Here is a 25694-nt window from a genome sequence, read left to right as displayed (position 1 = left end):
TTCTCTTCTCTTCTCTTCTCTTCTCTTCTCTTCTCTCCTCTCCTTTCCTCCCATATCCCCTCCCCACTTCTCTTTTTCCTTCAAATGTCATTAGTTTCAAAGGAAAATGAGTCCCTATTACTGCTGTCTTTTTCCTTCACTCAAGTGTCATTAGTTTCAAATGAAAGTGAGTTCCTATTACTGTAACGTTGTTCCATTCTTGTCTTTGTTCTTACACTCTGCTTTTTCTTCTTGTCTTCAACAGTTTCCTAGAGTTTGTGTAACCATCCTGTGTGCTCTGGCTTCATCCAAAACCTTTTCTTGTTCTATCTATCTATTCCCATTCTCCTAACTCCTTCTAAGTCACTATCCTGAAGGGTAAAGTTGCTATATTGAAGAGTCTATTCACTATAAACATATTTTGGGCTGCTCCTCAATTTTGATTTAATTCACATGGTTCAAAGATGATAGACTAATAACTATCAAAATTGGTCAATTTCTAAGCTGTGCTTAATGGTATTTTATTACTGATTATATCAATTGGGATAAACAGTTGTGATTGATTTAATGAGTTGTCCTTTCTGATATTATGTGTCTATGAGTTATTAGAGATTCAAAACATAAAAAGCAGCTATATAAAATCAAAGTACTAACCAGGAATTAAACCAAGGACAGCCCAACAACAAAAATAAAAATGAGAAAACACTTAAGCAAGACACAAAGACAGACTTCCAGCTCACCAAAGGCAAATTATAGGGAAAACGAGGTGGAAAAGTCTGACAATCAACCACCAGGACACACCAAACTGATAGCACAGAAAGTAATAAAAACAGATGACTGAGTCTTCAGAAAAATTCAACAGAAACAATTTCTGAGATAACTAAAGAAATGGTGAGCACTATGAAAGACATGATTAGAGACTCAAGAACAGAAACTGACAAAAACATAGATGATTCAGGACCATAATAGAAACCATGAGTGTCCAAAATAGGATAGAAATGGAAACGATGAATGCCCAACATAGGAAAGAAATGGAATCCATTAAAAGGATTCAAACAGATATCCAGGAAAAAAATACAAAACAAAACAGATATCCAGGAGATTGAAATGCTACTGACATTGTGGCCGGAGATCTAGCTCAGAGGTTTGGTGGCCTGCCTTGCAAGCACAAGGAAAAAAAAAAAAAAAAAGCTACTGAAAGAATTTGCAGCAGGATAAACAAATATGAAGATAGAGTTTCAGGTACAGAGATGGGATTGCAGTCAATGACCATGAAAAGAGAAATCTCTTAAAAACAGTAAGGGATCATGAGAGATCAGTCCAACAATGCCTAGATGATGCAAAGAACAATAACATAACACTGACAGGAAAACATGAAGTAGCAGGAGAAAATACAAATGACTTAAAAAATCTGTTCACAGAATTAATTACAGAAAACTTCCCAAATCAAGCAAAAGAATTTGACATACAGATAAGTGAGGCCTATAGGACTCCAAGTAGGCATGATCAAAAACAAATCTACACCTAGACATAAAATAGTCAAGATCCCAGAAACCCAACAGAAAAAAACAAATTCTCCAAGCAGTTAGAGAAAAGAAACAAATCACATTGAAAGGAAAGCCCATCAGAATCACAGCAGACTTTTCAACACAAACCCTTAGGTCAAAGAGAGCCTGGAGTGAGGTATTTCATGCCCTAAGAGAAAACAATCTCTGATCTAGACTGTTGTATCCTGCAAAACTATATGTCAAAATTGATGGGGAAATAAGATACTTCCATGACAAAGAACACCTGAGAAACTTCATGAATACCAAACCAGCACTCCAAACAATTCTAAACAATATCCTAGAAAAAGACAATGAAGGATACAACAACATGAGGCCCAACAGAGTAAATCAATTAGGTAAGGCAAGAACCTAAAGGGAGAGGGGGAAAAATTAAAAGAGCCAACAACAGGACAATAACATGACAATGACAAGTCAATACATATCAGTTATAATCATCAGTGTTAATGGCCTCAATTCACCAATCAAGAGAAACAGGCAGAGTGAATTAAGAAGCAAAATCCAAGAATATTTTGTATACATGAAATACACAGTGCAAAAACCAGAAAATAGACTGAAAGTGAATGGATGGAAAATAGTTCTCCATGTGACAAGATCCCAGAAAAAATCAGGGGCAGCTATCCTATTTACAGACAAAATAAATTTCAAACCAAAACTGATTAAGAGAGACAAAGAAGGCCACTACATCCTTGTAAAGGGAACAATTCAAGAGGAAGAGATGACAATCATAAATATATATGCACCAAATACTAATGCTCCCAATTATATAAAACAAATATTAACGGATATGAAAAACCAAATAAGCACTAATACAATTTTAGTGGGGGATTTAAATACCCCACTATCACAAATAGACAGATAATCTAGATAAAAAAGCAACAATGAAATATTAGAAATGAACCGAGCTTTTGAACAAACAGATTTAATAGATGTCTACAGAGTGTCCTACACCACAAAATCAGAATATACATTCTTTTCGGGTGCACATGGGTTATTCTTCAAAATGGACTATATACTACCTCACAGAACAAGTTTCAATAAATGCAAAGGAATCAAAGTTATACCATGTGTATTATTAGACCATAGTGCAATTAAGCTGGGTGGAGATCAATAGCATAAGAAACCGTAAGAATTTCAGAAACACATGGAGATTGAACAACACACTCCTGAATAATCAATGGGTCACAGAGGAAATTAAAGAAGAAATTAGTCAGTATTTTAAAGTAAATGATAATGCCAATACAATATATAGGAATCTATGGGACACAATGAAAACAGTTCTATGGGGAAAATTCATAGCAGTTAATGCCCACAGTAGGAAAACAGAGTGAGCTCAAATAACCTAATGATTAATCTTAGGCTATTAGAAAAGGAAGAGCAATACAAACCCAAAACTCATAAAGGGGAGGAAATTATAAAGATCAGAGCAGAAATCAGTGCAATGCAACTAAGAGAATAATACAAAAATTCAGTGAATCAAAGAGTTGGTTTTTTGAAAGAATAAATAAAATTGAGAAACCCTTAGCCAACCTTGTCAAAAAAAGGAAAGAAAAGGCTCACCTTTTCTTAGGAATGAAAAAAGTGAAATCACAACAGATCCAGCAGAAATCCAGAGGATCATTAATACCTACTTCAAGAACTTGTACTATAATCAAATGGAAAACACAAAAGAAATAGACAGATTTCTTGATACTTATGAATTACCAAAGTTTAACAAAGAAGATAAAAAATTCTAAACACCCCAATTACAATCAGTAAAATTGAAAACATAATTAAAAGTTTACCAATGAATGAAAACCCAGGTTCTGATGGATTCACTGCTGAATTTTACAAGACATTTAGAGAACAACTACTGCCACTATTCTTTAAACATTTCAATGAAATTAAAAGGGAAGCAATACTTACAAATTCATTCCTGGAAGCAAGTGTTAGTTTGATTTCCATACCAGGGAAAGACCCAACCAAAAGAGAGGACTACAGGCCAATCTCCCTAATGAATATAGATGAAAAAATCTTTAAGAAGATACTGGCAAAGAGAATACAGAGAGTCATCAAGATCATATACCCTGACCAAGTCGGATTTATTCCAGGGACGCAAGGATGGTTCAACATACGTAAATCAATAAATGTAATACACTATATCAACACAGTCAAGGAAAACACCATATGATCATCTCAACAGATGCATAAAAAGCATTTGAAAAAAATGCAACATCCATTCATGATAAAAATCCTGCAGAAAATTGGAATATATGGTCTATATCTCAACTTAATAAAGGCTATCTATGAAAAACCAACAGCTAATATCATATTAAATGGCCAAAACTGAAAACCTTCATGTTAAAATCAGGAAAAAGACAAAGATGCCCACTATCACCACTCCTGCTCAATATAGTTCTGGAAACAACCACATCAATTCAAGAGAAAGAAATTAAAGTAATAAAGATAGGAAAGGAAGAAGTTAAACTGTCATTATTTGTCAATGATACTATATTCAACACAGAAAACCCAAAAATCTCTGCCAAAAGACTTTCACACTTAATTGACACTTTCAGCAGAGTAACTGATACAGATCAACACTCAAAAATCAATAGCCTTATTGTAAAAAAATAACAGACTCACTGAGAGAGAATGTAGGGAACAAATTCCTGTCATAATAGCATCCAAAAAAAAAATGAAGTATCTAGGAATAAATGTAACAAAAGAACCAAAAGACCACCACACTGAAAACTATAGCACTCTGAAAAAAGAGATCAAAGAGGATATAAGAAAATGGAAAGATATCCCCTGCTCCTGTGTAGGAAGAATCAACATAGTGAAAATGGTTATACTAACAAAATTGCTATACAGATTCAATGCAATGCCAACTGAAATCCCAATAGTATATTGCACAGAACTAGAGAAAATAATCCAAAAATTCATTTGGAACAATAAGAGACCTAGAATAGCAAAAGCAATTCTAGGTAACAGAGACATGGCAGGGATATCACAATCCCCAACTTGAAACTATAATACAATTTCACTGTGATAAAAACAGGATAGTACTGGCAAAGAAACAGGCCTAGGGTCAGTGGAATAGATTGGAAGATACAGAAACAATTCCAGATGTACTCAGCTACCTCATTTTTGACAAAGGTTCCAACCATCCTCAATGAAGGACAGATAGCCTCTTCAATAAATGGTGTTGGAAAAACTGGATTTCAACCTGCCAAAGATTAAAACTAGACCCTTATCTTTCACAATGCACTAAACTAATATCCAAGTGTATTAAAGATCTAAATATTAAAACAAGAAACACTAAATTTTCTGGAAGATAAGTTAGGCAGAACTCTGGAAGGCACTAGCATAGGAAAAGGCTTCTGAAGAAATTCTCAGTAGCACAGAAACCAGCGAAAAGAATCAATAACTGGGATCTCATCTTATTAAGAAGCTTCTGCACTGCAAAAGAAACCATCAACAGAACTAAGATACAACCTACCATGTGGGAAAAAAATTTTACCAGCTGTTACTCAAAGGACTATTATCTAGAAGATATAAATTACTTTAAAAAATAAGGGCCCCCCAAATATAAAGACCCAATTAAAAAATGGACATCTGAAATGAACAGACCTTTCTCAGATAAAGAAATAAGAGCACCAAATAAATATATGAAAAAATGTTCCACATCACTGGTCATTTGAGAGATGCAGATGAAGACAACACTGAGCTTCCACCTCACCCTGGAAAGAATGGCTGCTATCAAGAAATCAACTAATAACAAATGCTGATGGGGCTGTGGGGAGAAAGGAACCCTTCTCCATTGTTGGTAGGAGCACAGACTATGTAACTAAATATGGAGATATCTCAAATTACTAGGACTGGAGTTGGCATTTGATCCAACTATCCCTCTGCTGGGTATCTTTTCAAAAGAATTAAAAGAATAATACCACAGTGCTATATGCATATTCATGTTTATAGCGACACAGTTTGTAATAGCTCAACCTTGAAAATAGCCCAATTGCCCATCAGTTGAAGACTGGATAAAGAAGATGTGGTTTTTCTATTAAATGGTATACTACTCAGCCATAAAGAATGAGAAACTAGCGTCATTCATAGGAAAATGGATGCATATTGAGGCCATCCTCTTAAGTGAAATATAAAGGACACACATGTGTATCTATTGAATAGTTTCTTTGGTATGAAAAACTAAAAGTGTAAATAAGATCCAAATTGTATAATTGATGTTGTGAAATAGGAAAAAAAGGGCTAAAGTTGTAGGGGAAGTGGGAAGGTTGGGGAAAGGAAATAAGGGAAAATACAAAATATGAGAAAAGGAAAAAATGGAAACAAGCTCTTTGTAAATAGGGAAGGGGCAGGGGGTAAACGGAGGGCAGGGGTATGGGGAAAAATGAGAACCAAGATCTGTCATGTAAAGGTACAAGATCCCAATGATGAAAGTAACTGTACTGTATATTTAAAAAGTACCAGTAAACTCAATGATAAAAAAAAATGACAGAACTTTAGCAGTGTCTCAGTCCAAACTTTTCAGATAGCACTGCAAAATTTATGCAAAAATACATTTTGATTATTCCAATAGCTACTATATATTCTAATAAGCACAATTTTATAAATCAATAAGATATTGTACCAATAGAAGACACTTAATCCCTAGAGCTGCTTCTTTCTTCTCCTGGCTTTCTCTCACCCCTCCCTATTTTCCTCAATTCTTCCCATTCCTTTTATCTCTATTTCTTATTTTGCCATATCTCCTTTACTTTTACCCTTCTCTTTTCTTTCAAACTCTTTCCATTAACTATCACTGTTTGCCTCTAAAACTAAAATCTTAATTGAGTGCAACACAAAAATGACAGATAAAAATCTCAATATTCTGTAGGCAAATATTAGAAAATTTAAAAGAAATCGTCAAGGTAGTCAATCAAGAAACCTATGGTCTTGTGAATTATAGTCTTGCTTTTTTATTTCTTTTGTAATATGACACCAACTATATGGTACAAAGGAAGTCATTTTCAGGCTGAATACATAAATGATTTTACAACTTTGACATAAAGAATGGAATAGGAGTTCTAGCTCTATGAATGATGAAATAAACTATATTTTATCTACCCTTGCACTTATAACAATTATAAACTCATAAAAATACAAATAAGCTATTTGATTGTTCTTAAGAATGACAAAAAGAAAGTAGATACTTAATGAAATTTTTGCATGGCCTTTCATCTGAGCATGTTTCCTGGTTTAAAGGGTATGTGCTAACTAGAAGAAAAGCTGGAAATCAGGGGTAGAAATTCATAGAAAGGAGGGAACAACTTCTCTACATGTTTGTACAAACTCCAATCATTTCCTTGGATAACCCTTCATATGTATGGGATAATTTTCAAAGAGCCCAGTAGAAAGCAACAGCTGGAAGAGTTTAAATCCTGTATGTTGAAGTTTACCAAGTCAGAGGTCCTAAGGAAGCATGTCAAGCTTTGTCTTTGAACGCATGAAAAGCTTAAAAAAATACTGTATGATAGGACTAAACATTTATCCTAAATCAGAGGTACAATGTAAAATTAACTTTCACAATACAAGGTGAAAGTCATTGATCTAATCATTAGGGGGGAAAAGTCTACATTTTGGGACCAGAACAGAATCTAGGCTTTCCAACATACCACCCAACATAGCAATATGAAAAAGACCAGAGAATGTTCTTGAATGGCACAAGCTTTGAGATGGTAGCTAAAGACCTTAAACTAGTTATTACCACACCTCATCCATGACCTGGAAGAAAATATGATAACAACCAGAAAACAGACTACAATCTAGGCAGAAAAAAAAAGTTTTATGACAAAAAACTTAAGTATTAAAATGAACAATTCACAGAATTGGAAGTGGCAGACAAAAACATTGGTGAATTTAGGAACAAAAATATAAATTAAACATTCTGAAAAATAGACAATAGCAATATAAATCGATCACTCAATCTTTAGTGGACTGTGGTATAACATTGAGCAGACTAATATATGTGTAATTTGAGTCCTAGCAGAAGAGGAAAATGAGAATGAGACAGAAAATACATGTGAAGAAAAAACTAAAAGTATCACAAAATTTGGATGAAGTTCATTAAAATATGCAGTCTGAAAAATGCTCACAAATTTCAGAGCAGAAAATAGGAAAACATACCTGAGCATATCATACTCAAACTAATCAAAAGTAAAAAAGAGAAAAAAAACTAAATAAAGAGAAGTATTTGAAAATTGCCACAGAAAAATTTCTCAGGGGCACAATGACATAAAAAACAAAAGAAAAAAAAATCAGTAATGATGAGTACAAAAATAAATGCAACTGAAAACACTTGATAATAATTGACTTGAGCTCTCTAGCCACCTGCTCAGGCCCACCCGATGGGAGCACAACCTCTGCGACTGTGCACCTCCAGATCCAGTAAGGAAGGTAGCCTCATGAGCGCCCCTGAAACACCCCCATGACCTGCTTCCTGCCACCTTCTCAAACCTCCTGATTGGGCCAGTCCTTGGACCCACTCTGCAGAGGCATAGGTGGTCATGAAGGGTATTTTTCTGAGCTCCCAACTTTGAACATCTTTAAAGAAAGGAAAGGGGAAAACTGTAATAGAACTGAGTGGAGTTCAACCCTGCAGGTTGGGAAACTCAATTTAGGCCTTGTGGGCTAAGGTCAGTCTGAGTCACAGGGACCTGCCATTGGCTAGCTGAGATCAGGGGATTTGGTTCTGCACATGGCGGTACATGTGGTATAATATGACAACAGAGACATAGTCTGAAAGAGGCACCTCAAATTCTGTTTTTTTTTTCTTTTCCTCATTCCACCCTAAAATTTCTTTTTTTCTCTCCTCTCTCTCCAACTCAGTCTCTTGCTCCACCATATTACCTCTTATCTCCCTTTTTATTCCTGCTTCTGCCCTAACTCAGACTTCTTCTTTTATTATTTTTTCTTTTTTTTTCTTTATGTTCTTCTCTCCTGTCATTTTACCTCACTCATGGCTCTGTAGCTGCAAGGGAAGGCAAGCCCCTTGACTGGTAAGGGGATATATTCTTGTCCTTATTCCTGCACTCTGTCTATCCCCTTTGAAGTTAATAGTTTCATAAAGATAGTATGGTCATTCTATGTCCTCTGGCTTCACTTCAATCTTCTCCAATTCTTTCACTTATCTACTCCTCTCATCCTAATTCAGTCTAACCCCCCACTCTAAATGGTAAAGATGCTATATTGAAAAGCGTATTCACTGCAAACATATTTTGGGATGCTTCTTGATATTAATTTAAATCACATGGTTTAAAGGTGGTAGATTAATGACTACCATTAGCAGTCAATTTGCAAGCTGTGCTTGATCCTATTGGGCTGCTGAATGTATCAATTGGGATAAAGGATTGTGATTGATTTAATGAGTTGTTTTCTCCGACATTATGAAAATGAGGATGTCTATGAGTCATTAGAGACCCAAAAGCTAAAACTCAACTATATCAGGAAGATAGAAGTAATAATCCAGAAATTAAACCAAGGACAACCCAACAACAAAAATAAAAATGAGAAAACACTTAATTAAGACACAAAGACAGGCTTCCAGTATACCAATGACAAACAGTAGGGCAAATGAGGATGAAAAGTGTGATAGTGAACTAGCAGGACACCCTGGACCTATAGCACAGGAGGTAACAAAACAGATCAATCAGGATCTAGAAAAATTCAAATCACAAATAATTTCCCAGTTAACCATAGAGATGATAAGCAAAATGGAAGTCATGATTCAAGACTCTAGAACAGAACTGACAAAAAAAAAAAAAAAAATGAGCTCAAGACCATGATAGAAGCCATGAAGACACAGTATAAGAAAGAAATGGAAACAATGAATGCCTAACAGAGGAAAGAAATGGAATCCATAAAACAGATTCAAGCAGATACCCAGGAGATTAAAAATTCTATCGAAAGTGTACAGAACAGAATAAAAGATTGTGAAGATAGAATTTCAGATATAGAAGATAGGATTGCAGTCAGTGACCATGAAAAAAGAGGTCTCTCAAAAACAGTAAGGGATTCATTCATAGGAAAATGGATACATATTGAAGATATACTCCTAAGTGAAATAAATAAGTCCCACATGTGTAAATACCAAATAGTTTCCCTGGTGTGAATATTCTGCAACAATGCATAAGATTCTAATAAGATTACTGACATTTAGAAATGGGAGGAAAGGAGCTAAAGGTGTAGGGAAGGTGTGATACGTAGGGGAAGAACAAAAAGGGAAAAGAAAAAAATGTGAGAGAATGAAAAGATGAAAATAAAGTGTTTGTAGATGGGGAGGGGAGGAGGGGGAGAAGGGAGGGCAGAGGTAAGGGGAAAAAAATGAGAATCAAGACTTGCCATGTAAAGGTACATGATCCCAACAATGAATGTAACTGTACTGTATCCCTAAAATGTACCAATAAACTCAATAAAATTAAAAAAAAAAACAACAAAAAACAGTAAGGGATCATGAGAAATCAATCCAACAACTTCTAGATGATGCAAAGAAAAATAATATAAGACTTATAGGAATCCATGAAATAGCAGGAGAAAACACAAATGACTTAAAAAAGCTCTTCACAGAATTAATGACAGAAAACTTCCCAAACAGAAGGGAAGAATTAGACATACAGATAAGTGAGGCATATAGAACTTCAACTAGCCATGATAAAAAAAATCTGCACTTAGAGTCATATAATAATCAAGATCCCAGAAATCCAACAGAAGAACAAAATACTACAAGCAGTAAGAGAAAACAAATAAATCACATGCAAAGGGAAGCCCATTAGAATCATAGTAGACTTTTCAACAGAAACCCTTAGGTCAAGGAGAGCCTGGAGTGAGGCATTTCAAGTCCTAAAAGAAAACAACCTCCAACCTAGACTGATGTAGCCTGCAAAACTCTCTTTCAAAATAGACAGGGAAATAAGATACTTCCACAACAAATAACACCTGAGAAACTTCATGAACACCAAACCAGCACTACAAAGAATTCTAAACAATATCCTACAAAAGGACAGTGAAGGTCACAATACCATGAGGCTCAACAGACCAATTCAAATAGCCAAGGCAAGAAACTAAAAGGAGAGGGGAGAAAAAGTAAAAAGAGTCAACAAAAGGACAATAACATGACAATAATAAGTCAGAACATATCAGTTATAACCATCAATGTCAATGGCCTCAATTCACCAATCAAGAGAAATAGACTGGCAGAATGGATTAAGAAGCAAAATCCAACAATATGTTGTATACAAGAAACACGCCTAGTGCAAAAGGAAGCCCATAGTCAGAAAGTGAAAGGATGGAAAACAATTCTCCACATGTCAGGAGCCCAGAAAAAAGCAAGGGTAGCAATCTTACTGGCAAAAAAAGTAAATTTCAAAGCAAAACTCATTAAGAGAGACAAAGAAGTCCATTACATCCTTGTAAAAGGAACAATTCAAGAGGAAGAGATGACAATCATAAACATATATGCACCAAATATAAATGCCCCCAACTATATAAAACAAATATTAAGTAACATGAAAAACCAAATAAGCACTAATACAATTTTAGTGGGGGATTTAAATGCCCCACTATCACAAACTGACAGATCACCTAGGCAGAAAATCAGCAATGAAAAAATACAACTGAACTAGGCTTTGGAACACATGGACTTAATAGATGTCTACAGAGTATTCCACCTCGAAAAATCAGAATATACATTCTTTTCAGCTGCATGGGGATCATTCTCCAAGACAGACCACATATTGGCTCACAGAACAGGTCTGAATAAATGCAAAAGAATTGAAGTTATCCCATGTATATTATCAGATCATAGTTCAATCAAGCTGGAGATCAGTAGCACAAGAAACTGTAGGAACTTCACAAGCACATGGAAACTGAACAACATTCTCCTAAACAATCAATGGATTACAGAGAAAATTAAAGAAGAAATTAGACAGTTTTTACAAATCAATGAAAATGCCAATACAACATACAGGAATCTATGGGACACAATGAAAGCAGTTCTACGGGGAAAATTCATAACATTGAATGCCCACACTAGGAAAACAGAGTGGGCTCAAATAAACAACCTAATGTTGAATCTTAGACTCCTAGAAAAACAAGAGCAAGGAAAAACCCAAAGCTTGAACAAAAGAGGAAATTACAAAAATCCAAGTAGAAACTGGTGCAATGGAAACTAAGAAAATGATACAAAAAAATAAATGAAACAAAGAGCTGGTTTTTTGAAAGCATAAATAAAATTGACAACCCCTTAGCTAATCTTATCAAGAAAAGGAAAGAAAAGGCTCAGATCCATGTAATCAGGTATGAAAAAGGCGAAGTCACAACAGATCCAAAAGAAATTCAGAGGATCATTAATACCTACTTTGAGAACCTGTACTCCAATAAAACACAGAAGAAATGGACATATTTCTAGATACTTATGAATTACCAAAGTTGAACAAAGAAGATAAAAACATTTTGAACACTCCAATTACAGTCAGTGAAATTGAAAATGTAATTAAATATTTACCAACAAAGAAAAGTACAGGCCCTGATGGATTGACTGCTGAATTTTACAAGACATTTAGAGAAGAACTACTGCCATTACTCTTCAAACTTGTCAATGAAATTGAAAGGGAAGCTATACTTCCAAATTCATTTCTGGAGGCGAGTATCAGTTTGATTCCCAAACCAGGGAAAGATGCAACTAAAAAAGAGAAGTACAGGCCAATCTCCTAATGAATATAGATTCAAAAATCCTTAATAAGATACTAGCAAACAGAATACAGAGGATTATCAAGAAGATCATATATCCTGACCAAGTCAGATTTATTCCACTGATGCAAGGGTGGTTCAACATATTTAAGTCAATAAATTTAATACATTATATTGACAAAATCAAGGACAAAAACCATATGAGCCTCTCAATAGATGCAGAAAAAGCATTTGATAAAATTCAACATGCATTCATGATAAAAAGCCCTGCAAAAAATTGGAATAGATGGTCTATACCTCAACTTAATAAAGGCTGTCTATGAAAAACCAACAGCCAACATCATATTAAATGTCCAAAAACTGAAAATGTTCACGTTAAAATCAGGAACAAGACAAGGATGCCCACTATCACCACTTCTCTTCAATATAGTTCTGGAAACATTAGCCACAGCAATTAGACAAGAGAAAGAAATAAAAGCAATAAAGATAGGAAAGGAAGAAGTTAAACTGTCATTATTTGCTGATGATAAGATACTTTACATTGAAGAACCAAAAAACTCCACCAAAAGACTTCTAGACTAATTGACAGATTCACTAGAGTATCTGGATACAAGGTGAACACCCAAAAATCAGTAGCCTTCTTATACACAAATAACAGGCTCACTGAGAGAGAAATAAGGGAAAAAATTCCTTTCATAATAGCATCCAAAAAAATGAAGTATCTAGGAATCAATCTAACAAAAGAAGTAAAGATCTCTACAATGAAAACTATAGAACTTTGAAAAAAGAAATTGAAGAGGATATAAAAAAATGGAAAGATATACCCTGCTCCTGGGTAGGAAAAATCCACATAGTGAAAATGGTTATACTTACAAAACTGCTATACAGATTCAATGCAATGCCAATTGAAATTCCAACACTATATTTCACAGAACTAGAAAAAAGAATCCAAAAATTCATTTGGAACCCTAAGAGACCTAGAATAACAAAAGCCATCCTAGGCAACAGACACATGGCACCGGGTATAACAATTTCCAATTTGAAACTATACTACAAAGCCACTGTGATGAAAACAGCATGGTACTGGCAAAGAAACAGGCCTGAGGATCAGTGAAACAGATTGGAAGACACAAAAACAAATCCAGATATACTCAGGTATCTCATCTTTGACAAAGGAGCTGACCATCCTCAGTGGAGGAAAGATTGCCTCTTTAATAAATGGTGTTGGAAAAACTGGATTTCAACCTGCCACAGATTAAAAATGGACCCTTATCTTTCACCATGCACTAAATTAAAATCCAAGTGGATTAAAGACCTAATTATTAAAACAGAAACATTAAACTTGCTGGAAGGTAAGTTAGGCAGAACTCTGGAAGACATTGGTATAGGAAAAGACTTTATGAACAAATCCTCAGTAGCACAGGAACTAGCAGAAAGAATCAACAACTGGGATCTCATCTTATTAAAAAGCTTCTGTACTGCCAAAGAAACCATCAGCAGAACTAAGAGACAACCTACAATGTGGGAAAAAAATTTTACCCGTTGCTCCTTAGAGAAAGGACTATTATCTAGAATATTTAAAGAACCCAAAACAATTCGCCCCACCAAATATAAAGACCTGATTCAAAAATGGGCATCTGAAGTGAACAGACATTTATCAGACAAAGAAGTAAAAGCAGCAGGTAAATATATGAAAAATGTTCGACATCACTGGTCATTCGAGAGATGCAGATGAAAACAACACTGAGATTCCACCTCACCCCACAATGAATGGCTGCTATCAAGAAATCACACAATAACAAATGTCGGTGGGGTTGTGGGGAGAAAGGAACCCTTCTCCATTGTTAGTGGAAGTGCAGAGTGGTGCAACCACTATGGAAATCAATATGGAGATACCTCAAAGAGCTTGGACTGGAGGTTCCATTTGACCCAGCCATCCCTCTGCTGAGTATCTTTCCAAAGGAACTAAAAGAATCATATCACAGTGTTATATGCACACCCATTTTTATAGCAGCACCATTTGTAATACAACTTGGAAGCAGCCCATTTGCCCATCAGTTGGATTCTGGATAAAGAAGATGTGGTTTTTCTATAAAATGGAATGTTACTCAGCCATAAAGAATGAGAAAAATTGATTCATTCATAGGAAAATGGATACAAATTGAGGATAAACTCCTAAGTGAAATAAATAAGTCACACGTGTAAATCCCGAATAGTTTCTCTGGTGTGAATAAACTGAAATAATACATAAGATCCTAATAAGATTACTGAAATTGTGAAATGGGAACAAAGGGGCTAAAGTTGTAGGGAAGGTGGGATGGATAGGGGAAGGGAAATAAGGGAAAAGAAAAAAATGTGAGATAAAGACAAGATGGAAATAAAGTGCTTGTAGATGGAGAGGGGAGGAGGGTTGAAGGGAGGGCAGGGGTAAGGGGAAAAAATGAGAATCAAGACTTGTCATGTAGAGGTACAAGATCCGAACAATGAATGTAACTGTGCTGTATCTCTAAAATGTACCAATAAACTCAATTAAAGCTGAAAAAAATATTGAGTTGAAAGAACCAGGCAGAAGATGCAGGGAGAAATAGGACACTATTTTTCATTTCCCATCTGTTTACTTTGTAGGTGGATACAATTGTAGATACTGAAAGTAACTGATGTGATTTCATAATACTATTCAAAACAGAAGAATGTGGTACTGATTAAAGTGAGTGATTAGAATTCCCCCGGGAAAGTTGTGGTTCTCAGGATAAATCACAACTTTCAGCATATGTATACAGCTAAAGTCAGGTTGAGATGATGACTGCTCAGTTTGGAACTGTTAAATAAAGGTTGCTAAGTGTAATATGAAACGTGGAATGCATTTATAGAATTAATTTGTATTTACAGGTATTTTCAATTTGATTATTTTTATTTTAAAGTATATAAAATGAAAGGGAACAGTACAATAATTTGTGATTAAGTGTGAAAAGTAAACATCTTCCTTTTCTTAATACCACTCTTTAAAGTAGTTCACTAATACTCAGATGCTTCAGACTGTGTCAGACTGTGGTAAGGGCTTTATGGATATTAAAAAATTTTATCCTTGTAACATCTCCATTTTCCATGTGACTACTAATAAACTTGCCTGTGGTCACACAGCTCGTAAGTACCGAAGGCAAGATTCCAACTCTAGCCATCTGGCTTCAGTTTTTGTGCAGAGTCACACAGCTATACAAATGTGTTAAGCAGCTAACCACTGTGAGATGCACTAAATAGAAACATTCACTGTTGGTGGGGTGGGGAGGAATGGGTATTCACTGACTGAGAGTATATGTTTTTACTATTCCATCCTGAATTTTGCCATTTTAGTTATGAAGAGTCCTCTTTGTATAGCAAAGGAAAATATTTAAAAATTATTCTGGATTCTTATTTTTTGGTACCGGGGATCAAACATGGGACCTTGTGCTTGCCAGGCTGGCGGCAGCACCACCAAGCTAAATCTTCAGCCCTACCCTGGACATTTTTGTCTTTTTTTTTTTTTTGAGACTGATGTGGTTAAATATAAATATAATGTTATCCAGTGATTTTTGATTGTGGAAAATTTTAGAGATTCAAAGGGATCATATAGCTTAGAAGTTAACCAACTGCTAGAGACATTTTATTTAAATCATTCCCTTTAGTAAAGTGATTTTCAGCCAAATTGATGCTAAGAACAAAGGCATATTAAAAAGCATTTATAAATGGGTTAAATATAGATTATGATGGCTACTTATCTTAAATTTTTGTCAGCAGTGCCTCTTCTTAGTAACTTTAAATTATCAGTGAAAATTTGAATCACAGGATTATAAGTTAATGTGGAAAGAAGCCCTATTGGTGATGCTCTAGTCAAGTGATGCTGAGCCTGCGGCACTCGTGCTGCAGTGGGCTGTGTGCATCACTGAAAGCTCTAAAAGGCTCACAGTCATTGCTCTAATGTGTGAAGTAGAGACAGGGGTTTTCACCTTGAGATCAGTAGGTATGGGTTTGAATCTCCTGTTTCAGGTGTGAGCTGCAAGACCTTGGCGAGGTCCCTCCTCTCCACTTCCCCTATGAATATGGCAAATGGCAGGACCTACCCACAGGGCTGGTGCTAGGATAGATGCGACAGAATATGTGAAAGCACTGAGTAGGATACAGGGACTCACTAAACTGAAGTCTGGAGTCTGCTGCCCAAGGCCTCATGTGTGGGGTGATCAAAATAGCCAATGACATTTAAATGTAAAAAATAATTACAGTAATATACACACAGCCATTAATCTATTGCAAAATACTCCACCTCACTTTGAACACACTTATTTATCCTTACTGCTACTTTCTGAAGTAGTTCTGAAAGTCCACTTTCAGAGTTTTCTTTAAAAATTTTTTTTTAAATTGGTTAAACAGATTAACATTTTGGCAGATTCGTATATGTATATGACACACATTTTCATTTTCAAATACCCACTGTGAACCCCTCTCTGGCTCTTCCTGCCCCTAGTTTCACATTTTGGAGGGTTAATCTTTAAAAGCCTTGATTAAAAATACAGTGAATGTTGCTACTAAGTGCCTATCCGTGGATATGCAGGTTTGTAAAAACATTACTGTGCCTTTATCCACTTTATTCATTGGACTTGATACTGTGCAACTTTTGGATTTTCCCTGAAGTCAAAATAACCATGAAAGTTACACATTTTAAATTAATTCTGGACACTGAGGCAGGCAGGAGAGTGCAACTAAAGACACTCACAAAAGCAAACTTCCAGAACTACTTCAGAAAGTGGCAGGAAAAATGGGATAATTGTATTGCAAGGGATGGGGAATATTTTAGGGGATATTAATGGCAGTGTGTCTTATACTGTAATACATTTAAAATATTTTAAATATTCATCACATGTTTTGATCTTACCTTATAACTACCAAGCAGCAGCATGAATTTAAATCGTGTTTCAATTCCTTGTTCTGTGTTATTTACATAAATGCAGTGCTTTTAAAGTTCTAACTTGCTTTCAAATAACTTCTCAGAAGATTGAAAAACTTTTTTCATGAAATACTCCGAATATTATACTCTTATTATTAGCTCTTTTGGGTTAAAAGTAAGGGACTCCTCTGATGGAACTCAGGAAGAATGCCTTTATTTTTTTATTTTATTTTTTTCCATTAAAATTATCGGTACATTTTAGGTATGCAATACAGTTACATTCATCATTGAGATCTTGTAGCTTACATGATGTATCTTGGTTCTTATTTTTTCCCCATTCCCCTGCCCTCCCTTCACCCCCCTCTACCCTTCCCTATTTACTTTGTTTTCGTGTTTTTTCATTTCTCATATTTTTTCTTTTCCCTTTTCCTTTCCCCTACCCCTCCTACTTCCCCTACTCCTTTAGACATGTTCTTCCTATTACACAATATCAATTATGCATTTTGATCCTTATTTACACTTTTAGTTTTTCATACCAGAGAAACCATTGGGTATTTACAGGTGTCCTATTTAAGAATGCCTTTAACAAATATTTACTAGGGGGATGGAAGATGTAGGAAATGTGAGAGGTGGTAGGAATGGTAGGCACAAACAGTATATCACAATCTTAGGAGGTATGTTTTAAAAAATAGGTCAAAATATTACAGTAGAACTTTATATTTGGAAAACAAAAAATCTACTTAAAATAATTTGCATATATTAGAGCTCATGATTTTAGCTTTTCTAAAGCAGGCATGTGGATAATGAACTAAAAACTCTGTTAAGAGAGTCTGAGGAATCCTTACCTTTTTCTAGTTACAGGGCTGACTGCATATTTATGGTATTCCCTATTCATACCACACAAGGCCACCAGGATTGTGAGTATTCAGGAGCAGGACCTTGAAGTGTGGAGTTACTATTTCCAGCAAGGTGGCCATTGACACCCATGCAGGTAACTGGTCATGTTCAAGTTTTTTTTTTTTTTCCTTCTCTCTGGTTCAGCTGTTAGCAAAATTAATGTTCTCTTGGGCCCAATTTAAAAGCTAGAAGTGGGGAAGGCAGCTCTAATCCTTGCTGGCAACTGTCAACAATTTCTTATTTTGAAGATAGAAATGGAGAATAACTAGTTGGCTTTATTGTTACAACTTTTAGTTTTTTATAGCCTTAGAATGTCTCAGTCTCCACAATGAAATGTCATATCAAAATAAGAAATATCTCCATAGAGAATAGCTTCTCTATCGTAGCTAATAGTGAGTATGAGGTAAAAGATTTATTCATTAGGTAAAAGATTGAATGATCAAAATAAATGTAACCATACTGAATATGCATGCAAACACCTTGCATATAAATATCATGGGTGTTGCCTTAAGATGTATAATGCCAGGTAAACAGGTATGGTGGCGCACACCTGTAATACCAGCCTTTGGGAAACCAAGGAGGAAGACTGCAGCAAGTTCAAGGCTGCCGGGGTTACATAGTGAGTTCAAGGACAGCCTGGACTACATAGTGAGACCTGTTTCAAAAAACAAATGAAAAACAAAACAAAACAAAATAAAACAAAAAGATACACAATGCTAGGGCAGACAATAGCCTAGTTCAGGGCATCAGGGGAGGAAACAAAACTTTTCTTCCTTTATCTTCGAAATAGTATATAAAAATAGTTTTTTAAAAACCAAAAACATTGTCTTTTGATTAAAAACTTTTTCTTTCTCTGAAACCTCTTGGGTCACATGCAGTAGGATCAGCAAGGACCGTGGATGATTCTCCTCTTTGAGTGGCCAGTGACTAATTAATTTGAAGGAATCTGGCATTTGCACATTATCCTATTTCCCTCTCTAGTCTATTATTTATGATTTCATAGAATAATGGATCATTTTCTTTTCTTTCTTCTCCTGGCTGCCTGCCAGGCTTTGCATACAGAAAAAGAAAGAAGCTAAAACTTCATGGATTAGCCTGCTTTAATACAAGTGGAGAGACTATATCAACCCTGGACCTATCATCATAAGCCTTCCTAGAACTATAACATTATATTAAGTGCCAGCAAGTAATCAAAGTCAGAGCTGAAATTTTAATTTTGACAGCAAAAATACATTTGAAAATGTAAGATTTGGATAAAATACTAATGATATTTTGGGCAGGTTAATCCCTCTGATACATAGAAGCCATAAAATGAGGTTAATGACATGTGCCTCATTAAACTGCTGAGAATTTCAGTAAAAAAACACAAGAAAAATGAAAGAAAAAAATGATGCTCATGTAGTCGTAAATGAGGAAGTCATAAAAATGTGCTATACACGGTCTTCCAGAAATATCTTTCCAATTTATTTAGTGGGGAGTCCCTCCCCCTTCATGAGGACTTTTGATTTTAGAATATTGACTCAAAGATAAACTTCAAATAAAATTAACTTTCTTGCAAGATCCTGTTCCATATATCAAGACACACTGATAAGAAGGGTTCTAGAAAGGCTGAATATACCAGTTTCTTGAGGTTTCAGTGTTGTAGGAAATCCTTGTTAGCTCGTCAGCTAATTCAAGACTATCTGTTAATGTTTTTGTTTGTTTGTTTGTTTTTTCCTGGAAGAGTACTGGAATAATACAGTTTTTGTTTGTTTGTTTGTTTTTTGGTACCGGGGATAGAACTCAGGTCCTTGCGCTTGCAAGGCAGGCCACTGAACCGCTGAGCTAAATCCCCGGCCCTGGAATAATACAGTATTATGTAAAGCAAAATTCTTGTAGGATGCTTGTGATTTTTAAATTTCTGAATTTTCTTCAATTTACATAATAATCTTCACAGAACCAATATTCTGTTGTAAAGTTATGAGGGTGAATCTCTTGGTAAGTTTCCAATGTTCACACAATGAGTGTTTTCAGATCACAAATGTCCAGTTTATGTCTCCTCCAGTTCAGCAAAAATAAATATGAGACAAGTGTCTCTTCAGTGTAATCAACCTGGAAATTATGGTTTTGATTCACTGAAGAAGTTCATGGCTCTATCATGCTGCCTTTGCACTTTTCCTTTATCTTCAACTCTTAAATTTTCATTAGCTCTTATTATACAATAAGATAAGTAAGGGAGGATTTGGATCTCAAATAGTAACATTTATCTTCCAAAGAATTGAAAATGATGCCTAGAGGACTGAATGGAGAGAAATAGAAAGAAAATAAAACCATAAAAATCATTGAGTAATCTCTTATTCTCTAACTCCCATCTACCTGTTAACTACCTAGTGTGGAGTGAACTCAGCCAATTTATATATTCTGCTCAACGCTGCCAGTTAACACCCAACAGACATGGGAAATAATTAGTATATATTATCACTACTAAAACTAACTCTAGCTTAAAGAAAAACTTTGAGAATTTATATAGGTTAAAGCAGAAAAAGGCAGGAATGTACCTTATGGCAGTGAGAAAAGAACACAATTGCTAAATATTTCTTGCTGTAGTTCTCCATATTTGAAACAGATACAAAAAATATGTAGAGCTATACTCTAGCTGAGTGCCACTAGATGTATTAACAAATACATTTTAAAATAATACTTAGGAATAAAAAAATTGTTTTGCATTTCTCTTTACTATCTTTTTAAATTACCAAAGTGAAGAACTTTGCCTAGATGTTGCTAGAATTTCCCTGCTTTGCTAGCTATTCCATAATAACACAGCCTTAGAAATCCATATCATGAAAACTCATACTATGGATCTGTACTTACTCTAGCAGAGTGGCTTAAAGGGTTAAGAACATTAACTCATACTGAAAAAATGACAGTTTATTTGAGAGAGCATACAAAAAGAAGAACTAATCAGGAGTGCAAAGCACAAAGCAAAAGTGAAGCATTCTACACATTCTTAGTGAAAACACTTTGGAGCTTGTGATGAGAACTGCAATTTATTACTGTGATCACCAATAATGTTCACATTTTCAAATCTGATGAGCTTTTCAATTCAGTGACAGTTATTTAGATTAGTGCTCATGCCAGATGGTAAAAGTTGCATTTCATGAGACACCTGAATGGAAATTCTTGAAGCCTTAACCTAAGGACTCTATGAAGGTAAGTGGCCACTGTTTACTTACCCATAATTACAATTTGCATCACCATATGACACTGACTAATGAAGTAACACACACGTGCACATACAAACATACACGAACATACTTACTTTATTCATAAAAGGACAAATGATGAGATATTAGCCATTTGGATATTATGATTAAGATGCTGAAGGTGCTCTAAATTTAACATTCATTTGTCTATAACATAGAAGACCACAGCATTTTTTAGCTGATTTTTCAGTACACAGTGACATTTTATTTCTAATTTTTTAAGAAACTAAATTATTTTGCAGTGTATTACAAATTCTAGTAAAATGAAAATATCCTAGAGTCCAAGTGGTTAGATATGTGGCTTATTATGTGTTATAAAATGAGGATAAGATTCAAAGGATCTGTATACATAGAGGAAGACTTTCTATATGGCTACAATTTCTCTATGCAACTATTTGGATTTGCTTTCACTTACACAGGCCAATAGTAGCAATCCTATGGCACGTGTGCTGCTGTGGGCTAACTGTATCATTGCAAGCTCTAAAAGATTTGTCATCACTGGAGGAAGTCATCTAAATTTTCAACAGGCACCAAGAATAAAATCATATATGCTATATTTGCAGGTAAAATACTCACTGAGAACAAGAATATATTTGTTACCAGGTATAATGGTTAATTTTATGTCCACTTGATTGGAATATATGGTACCCATATATGGGCTCATTGCATCAATTGATAGTCTAGATAAGATAAAAAGGCTTGGAAAGAAAAAGAGAACGTTTCTTGCCTCACCACTTGCTCTGGAGACTTTTCTATTTATTTGTTTTTCTAGTCTATATACCCTGACTGAGACACTGGTACTTCTTCAGTCTCTGTGCTGCTGCATTTCAGATGCAACTTACACTATGGATATAGTCTGGAACCACACATCACAATTGCCGAAGACCTTGAGACTTTCCTGCCTCCGTAATCGTGTGAGGCATTTCCTTATAATAAGTGCTTATCTTTCCTTAGATGCACACACAGCTTATGCCTGATTCTTGAGATCCCATCAAGTGTTGCTGAGAACTGGTGAACACTGCAGAGTGAAGCGCTGAGGTCAAATGTGACTGTGCCCCCTTGTGGGAATGGACACCCTATTCATCACTTGACAGAAAACTTATTTTTTTTTCACCTTATAGTAAAAGGAAGGAAAGTAAAGTACTGTGAGAAAAAGTGAGGTCTGGTAATTAAGCACGAGGATTGCACCATCCTCTTAAATTAGTAAAAATGTTTTTCTTACAGTCTGTATAACTTTAAGAATGTCATTTCACTATTCTCTATCTTAGATTTTTAAAATGTAATGTATGATGGTATATACTTCATAGATGAAAATTATAGTATATACTTTGTAGATGTGCTATGAGAACAAAAGAGCTCAATGAATGTTTCTGTTGTCATGTGATTTAAATTCTGAGCTATTCCTCCCTTAGGTGGTCATTCCATTCAAATATTGCTTCACCGAAACTGATTTGAGCCTTGTTTTGCTTTCTCTATGTAGCAGCCGTAATAATATGAACTTATGGCCAAAGTTAATATGACCTGTGTATATCCAACAGTAGAAATTAATTACTTCATTTATAAGAAAGGGGTTTTAAAACCCATGTTTAAAACCCAGGAGAATGCCACACAATAACCAATAGAACTTTTAAAATTTACGAATGCTAGAAATTCACCCCTGTCCAAACACATCAGAATCTGGACAGAAAGAATACAACCCATGTGAATGCTAAAATCATGATTGGTTTGTTGGACTTTCATTACAAGCTGTTAGATAATTTTTGTGGTTTAGAGTATGTGTAATATTTTGTATTTCTAATAATTTTAATCTAACATCTAGCATATTTTAAAGGAATCTTAAATTGTTTAATTAAGTTTTAAAAACTAAAGTGAAAACAATAACATTTTCTCTCTGGATTAGATTCTTACATGGAATAAAGCCAACTAACTAGAATACAGGGATCCAAACAAGATCCCCCACTTCATCGATAATTTCATTACTGACCAGACCTGTCACTGCAGACACCTGGTAGTCTTTAAGAGATATCTTCGCTTCTTTGAATAAATCCTCACCAAAATATTTACAACAGTTGACCTTAAGGCAGTGTATGTTTAAAAAAAAAATCTTCCCAAGCACTGAAGAAATAAATAACTGAGTTCAAAATATTCACTAACAAAAACAAGGGAGCGCATGTAAACTCATACTCAGGCTGTATCCCTCATGTTGGCAACGTAGTCCCTGGGAACTGAGACAAATATGTCCAGCCTGATTTCGGGGACTTTATAGAAACGACATGCATGCTGAAGTACGCATAATAGCTCTTGTATTTTTCTCCCAGTGAAAGTCAATGAGCAATGATCTTTCTTCCACAACTTACTTTGATTTCTTCATGTACAGCCAGTACACAACTCCAGCAACAAGGGCAGCGAGGAGGAGACCGACAACAATTCCCACAATTAGCTTTGCCTGGTCATTCACCTTCTCTCTGTTTTCATCTACAACATAGAAAGAAAAGAAAAATCCAAGCAATTCAGACAGTGCTAAGTTGGTTTTTTAAAAGATAGTCTAGTTGTTACTTCATATTAAAAATGACTATGGCTCACTATTATGATTAACATGCAAACTTGTGATTTTAAAGGATAAGATTTTGACATTCTTGCTATCTTGTCTCATTTTGTATTTTAAATCAAGCCAAAATTGTGGACTGCTAAAAATTTACTTATATGGTGACACTTTTGAGCTAACATACAAATTCTGAGCTAATAGTCAAGGAAAGAAGTGGGCAGCATAGTACCTACCACTTATCTCGTCTGCCTCATCGTGTTCTGGAATACTTACTGAAATGAAAAATGTTAATATGAAATTAAAAACAAAATATGTTGATATATGAAAGTCACCTTTACCATTATAGTATGATGTTATAACAGTCAGATAAAATGTCTATTCTACAGCTAAGGACAAAAAAAAATCACACTTAATAGATAATGAACTTCCCTATAAAGAAATTAGTCTTAAGGAAAGGAGAGTAGTTAAAATGCAAAGCTATTAATCTACCAGGGAAATTTTCACAACTCACAGGCTGTAGTACTAATCTGAAATCATATTAATTATCCACTATCTACCACCTTCTCATAGTTCTTAGGAGGAATAATTTGGCAAAAAGGAAGTCTACGATGCTGCATTTCTACTTTTCTCAAATTTTACTGTCCCCATGCAGGAGAATTAATTTTTATCCTCTAGTGTCAAGGAAGTCTTGACCACCAGAGATGTTTTCAAAGTGGGGTGGGGACGGAAGTCAAAACTTGGCATGCGCTGGAAATAAAGAAGCACATACTGTAGGTGATTTTTGCAAAAGCCTTTCAGATAATTCTGATAGTGTCATGCTTTCAGCCTAATTTAAGAATCACTGTTCTTGCTATGCATTCTCATCCGACTATAATATCCAGCCATAAAATTATTCCCCAGAATGTATGGGCCTGCATCAGAACTGTCTCTGATGACTGGTAAAATGAAGGGTCCTCCTAATACATACTAAGGAATCACAGGATGTGCTCACTGAATTTGGAAATAATTGTGTAAGTGTTGATCAAGGAAACTACTTGATGGTACAGAAAACTGAAGCAGCTCATTTGATGGGTTAGACCAAAAAAAAGTGACTTGTGTTCAGGAAGAAAGGACAGGATCCCTTTCAAATCAATGCTTGTCAAATTTCTGAGAAGTCAATGTTCCTGTCTTAGAGTTGAATTTGTTTTGTCTCCTTTCCATCCCTCAGGCCTTTAAATTCAAGTCATAATCTATTAGGGACCATTATCTGTATGCAATTATTTTCTGCTGGCTCCCACTAATTCCTAGCTGTTACATCCATCATCTGTTAATGTCACATGCAGGGTTCCAAAGAATAAAAATGGGGCAGGTCAGTTAACATCCTATCCCAAAATGAATTCACTGTAGGCCAGTCCTCAGTTAAAGTTGTCATATGATGGGAATAACAACAGAACAGAAGATGGAGGACAATTTCATATTATGGCCTAAGCGTTTCAAGAAAAACCTAACATTATTATACATGTATTATCCTGATTTCAGCACTGACATGTTTTTCCATTTTCCCTGAGATAATTCTGCTTATCTGATTTGGGCCATGACTCAAAAATGACATGAAAAAAGAAATTTTGAAAACTAGATTTTATGAATTCTAATGTTAGTTTTGTTATTAATTTACTGAATGACATTAAGCTTGTAGTATTTCTGTATAAGACAAGGATAAATACCACAAAGAATTGGAATGGTAAATAATTGACAACTAAAGTTTTGCCAAATTTAAAACTTTTACAAAAAATTCAAAGATAATTTTTTAATGATTTCTACTCTAAACAAAAACATGGGTTAAATAA

General features: G+C 35.0%; 1 protein-coding gene across 2 annotated transcripts in view; it reads right to left on the bottom strand.

Annotated features, from left to right (window-relative positions):
* Alcam (activated leukocyte cell adhesion molecule) overlaps positions 1-25694 on the bottom strand; it is a 194887-nt gene that overhangs the window by 6957 nt on the left and 162236 nt on the right. The window contains exons 13-14 of one of the 2 annotated variants that reach the window (XM_033768159.1): positions 24102-24140; positions 23681-23798 (exon numbers count right to left, since the gene is read on the bottom strand). In XM_033768159.1, the coding sequence (XP_033624050.1) occupies positions 23681-23798; positions 24102-24140 (157 nt within the window). The remainder of the gene's footprint in view (positions 1-23680; positions 23799-24101; positions 24141-25694) is intronic. The other variant, XM_033768160.1, reaches the window with a different exon arrangement.

The sequence above is a fragment of the Fukomys damarensis genome, unplaced genomic scaffold (genome assembly GCF_012274545.1).
Source record: "Fukomys damarensis isolate Sample0158 unplaced genomic scaffold, DMR_v1.0_HiC HiC_scaffold_24, whole genome shotgun sequence".
Lineage (NCBI taxonomy): Eukaryota > Metazoa > Chordata > Mammalia > Rodentia > Bathyergidae > Fukomys > Fukomys damarensis.
This window is presented reverse-complemented; position numbering and strand designations above follow the sequence as displayed.